This window comes from Amborella trichopoda, chromosome 4 (assembly GCF_054954075.1).
Source record: "Amborella trichopoda isolate Santa Cruz 75 chromosome 4, AtrichopodaSantaCruz75HAP2 v2.0, whole genome shotgun sequence".
Lineage (NCBI taxonomy): Eukaryota > Viridiplantae > Streptophyta > Magnoliopsida > Amborellales > Amborellaceae > Amborella > Amborella trichopoda.
The window spans coordinates 13,393,673-13,398,261 of NC_142339.1; the positions used below are offsets into that span (position 1 = coordinate 13,393,673).

The window sequence follows — 4,589 nt, forward strand, 5'->3', positions numbered from 1 at the left end:
GCACACTACACTAACCAAAATACACATCACCCAAGAATACCAAACCATGCATCAGCCCAGCATACCAAAATATGAATCACATAGACCATGGTACAGAATATATGCATCACCCTCAAGCAAAAGGAACATCCATGACATATAGTGGGCTAAATTTGATGTACGGAGTATCCCCTATGATTCCACAGGCCCCCTATGATTCCACAGGGCTGCTGAAGCATGTAAAAACTATAGATACCAATGCCCTCATTCTGATAGGCCTTAAAAATATAATAAGTTTCAAGAACACATCTAAATGTAGAGTTATATTCTAAATACACTTGTTTCAAAAGTACAATTTATGGCCAATGCATATAATCAGAATAAACATTAACGCAACACTTATATTGTAGATCCAAGAGAGAAGTCAAAGAGATTGAAGCACCTTTACCATTGAATAATATCATTCACATTGTATATGTGTATCGCAAAAGATGTTAATAATTGTCTTTGTTGACTGCCCTGTGCATAAGCATGAGCTTAGTTCACGAAATGACAAACAGAACGTTTAATACACCAATCAAGCTTTTCTCATTATGCTTATTCATCCTTTGGATTCAGTCATGGTGTTTTCTCCATCAACATTCAAGAACATGACTATTCTAAATGAACCGGAAACACTCGATGGAATCATAAAAAGAAAAGCTGCAAATTGCAGGCCCTTCCTAAAAAAAATTCAAATGAATCCAGGGGACACATGATGTCTCCTCAGTCCTCAGAGATCATAGGTACCACGAACCACAATGGTAAGAAGTCTCACAATGATTTCATAGGTTTTTCTACCCAAACTAAAAAATAAGAAAAGCTTCCAAAGAGTTACATGTGCAATACATATCATCATCTTCATTATCCAAGCCTCATCCCAACTATTTGGGGTTGGGTTGCATGCGCAATATATGCAAGTAAAAATCTTAAAGGCCAGACAAAGTGAAGAAAATTTCCAACGCATAGCATTGAATCAGTCCATAAATGAAAATGTATTTTAGAAGTGAGAGTCACTGAATCAGTCCATAAATGAAAATGTATTTTAGAAGTGAGAGTCACAAAGACAAAACGATCAAAATAAAAGTTACAAAGACAAAACAATCAAAAGAAACTATCTTGAGTAAAACTATCTTCTTGAGTAAAAGCATGGAATCCGCCCATTACAAACAAAGAACATAAAGTGGGCACATATCAAGCTAACTGAATGCGCCCATTACAAACAGAGAACAAAAAATGGGCAAATATCAAGCTAACTCAACTATACAAAATTTTAGTTCAGGATAGAAAGGCACCTATACACATTTAATTCAAGAGAGTCATCCAGTGCACTCAGAAGAACCACAATGGCATTCTTTCTTCTTTCCATTGCTGTTGTTATCACAAACATGATTAGAAGCAAATTTATAGTAAATGGTAAGCTCCTCGAAGGGACGGATGTTCTCTCTAGCAAACAGCATTATATGAGGCACTGCCTTATCGCCATGATCATAAAGAACACTTTGTGCATAAAGGTTTGGTGAGCAACTGTGATTGATAAACCTCGCGACATTTCCATTTATTGATGCATCAATGGTGAAACCCTTGATCTCCACAGTATCACAAGCTTCAGTGGGTTCAGATTCAGGAACAAGAAATGAAAGAGTATCTTTAAAGGACTTATCGGTGAAGTTGACCCCAATATCAAAGAAATATTCATTGGGCCCAACTCGTTTCTCCACCATTTTCCTGGTAAGAATCTCCCCAAGGTATTCACAAATAAAACTAGCCGATGGAATTGAACCCAAGGGCCTCACACCCCACCCTTTCAGTTTAGTTTTAAACACCTGCAATTCAAATTTAATACCACCTTGGCTCACTCTGTTGCCACACGATGGACGGCACGTGCAAGAGGGACCACATTCATACACCAATGGCTTCGATTCCACAAGACAACCATTAGAGTAAGGGAACTCTTTCCCATTCTTGATAGCACAAGAGCAATTTGCAATTTCGGAGCATCTGCCAATACAAGAACACCCCTCATGAGGAGAGGGGCTGTAAATCTTAGGATAGATCATTTTCTTTATGTATTCAAATTGCGAAGGAGCATCGCTGTTGATGTTATTCACCACGCAAATGGGTTTTGTATCCATTCTCTTGGAAACATCTCTAACAATGACCCTCTCAAGACCTGCAAGCCTCCTAAATTTATCAACCTGCTTGAAGGGGTTCAAGACAAGCTCTGGCTGGTTTGGTTGTCTCCTCAAAATGAACTGGAAAACATTACACCCATGTGATCCTCTCTTAATGAAGTGGCTCTCCACTTGATACAGACCATCATAGGTATACATTAGGGGTTTCCTTCCATTAACAAAACCTTGGATGCCCAAAGCCAATGGACATTTCTTAGATTTCTTGAATCCTCTTATCACTCTAACAGGGGTCTTGAACATTTTGCTGTTAAGCAGAGCAAGGTTTCCTCTCTCTAGCTTCTGGTCCTTAGGCTTTCCTTTAACCACATAAGAGGCATTACCTCCATGCCCTGAATATATAATCACATCTCCCTGGTCGTCGTTATCAGCATAGCCTCCCGAAATCACAACGCTAGTAGCTAGAAGTGTGCCATTTTTACGCATGCAGTCAATGCCGGCTTGGCGTTGTCTATGAAGCCCCACAACAATGAGTTCAGCCCTGAACTGAAACTCATCTCCCACTTCGATTCCAGGCACTTTTCCGAGTATGGGATCTCCAGTGTTCACAAACTTGTTTTTCTCTCTAAGAAATTCCATTGCCCATAACTCCGGCCTATTTGGTGGGTTTCTCTCTCCTCTGAAAATATTTCCTTCTGTATCTTGAGAAAACTTCCTGTATGCCCATTGATACAGTCTTAAGGTTTTCCGCACCTCCTCTCTGGTTGGTATCCTCTCACTGAGAGAAATTCGGGGTTTAATTGCCATTTGAGGTAAACCCAAGTCGGTTTCACCCTCATCAATACCCCATGGTATTGGTTCTAGCCTTGAATATATATCACAGCTACCATGACGATGGGCCATTTTGCCAGAACCATGAAGAAGTCTCCCTTGATATTTACTGCCTTCATTTCTTTCACTTAGAACTCTCTGTTTTTTTTCATTTCTTTCACTAAGAACTCTCTGTTTTTTCACAGGAGACTGCTCAGATAGAAGTATGGTCCTCTTATTTGAAACCTTTGATCTCGACTGTGATTCGAGAACCGAGTTAGAGGCACATGCTCTGTTTACCCTCAACTTTGCTCTTTTTACACGGTCTGGAACTGATTCTTCCATACACTCCCTGTGCATGTTAGTAGTACCAGAGGTTTTAACCCGTCTTCTTTCAATTTGGCCACGCAAGTGAGATTTCTCTTGCTGTTCAATCAATACTTGCTTTCTAACAACAGTTGTCGCCATGGTTCCAGCTTCCTGTTGCTCTCTCAAAGAAGGCTTGGAGTTAAAAATCTACTGCCATTTTAGACCTAAGAGTTCCAAACATGGCCTTCTCCTGGTTATCAGACCTTGAACAAGTACAGAGAGGAGACATTGCAGCAACTAAGAGAGAAGTTGCAGAACGTGAACGAGTGGAGAGTACACACCAAAAGAAGGAGCCATCACAAACCATCTCTCTTCAAAGTACAGACAAACTTCTGAAGAGAGAGAGAGGACAGAGAATTTGAAAGATGAAACACACTTTTCTTCTGTGTAAGCCCCCTAAGAATCTCAGGAGTTATATTTCCATGGTGTTTGTGCAGAACTCAAATTGAAGAGGCAGCCATTAAAAAAAAGGAGAGGGCACTACAGAGGACGTACAAGACTAGAAAGAAACTGAGGACTGTAGGGAGAGGACAGGTTAGAGAAAAACCCTAGTGGAGAGAAAAAGCATTACAGAGAGAAAGTTGGAGAGAGAGAGAGAGCATTACAGAGAGAGAAAGTTAGAGAGAGAGGGGAAAAAAGCGGACGCAAAGTCAGTGTTGTGAGGAAGGCAGATCTTGATATAGCCGTTTGGGGTCCTGTTGCAGATATATAACGGCGCATGCACAGTTCTCCGTACTCATTATTAATGAGGGCACACTTTCCTGCTCGAGATAATGATGGACAATTTGTCGCTTTTCAAATTTAAAATGTGTTGTATTTAAGGGTAATTATAAGAAATATTTTTGCGTTTTGTGCTGTGTTAATTATCCGTTGCAAGTGGTTTAAAAATCGGATATGTGCGCTCCAAAAATCCATCAGGATTGGTAAATTGGATATTTGAATCGAAAATCGATCGAATAAATCGGATTAAGTTTTAAAAAAAATTTAAAAAATTTATTAAAATTTATTATAAATATTTTTTTTTAAGAATCTAATAAAAAATGAGGATCTTACATTATTAACTTTCATTTTTTCATCAATTTGTGAATATTGAGATGTATTTTCTCTATATAAACTTATGTTAATCATTAAATTTACATCACATAAAAAAAATTATAGAATTATCATAGATAAAATATATAATTATATATGGATTATAATAAAAAGTAGACTAAATCAATAAAAGAATGGCTACTAAAATCTCGTTTTGACGAAAAACCC

At 38.5% G+C, this 4,589-nt stretch overlaps 1 protein-coding gene across 1 annotated transcript; it reads right to left on the bottom strand.

Moving 5' to 3' along the window:
* Positions 1-1,137: 1,137 nt before the first annotated feature.
* Positions 1,138-4,010, bottom strand: LOC18423209 (histone-lysine N-methyltransferase, H3 lysine-9 specific SUVH5). The gene has a single exon (XM_006827811.3). The coding sequence runs from the start codon at positions 3,426-3,428 to the stop codon at positions 1,338-1,340; it is 2,091 nt and encodes a 696-aa protein (XP_006827874.1). The 5' UTR covers positions 3,429-4,010; the 3' UTR covers positions 1,138-1,337.
* Positions 4,011-4,589: the final 579 nt, after the last annotated feature.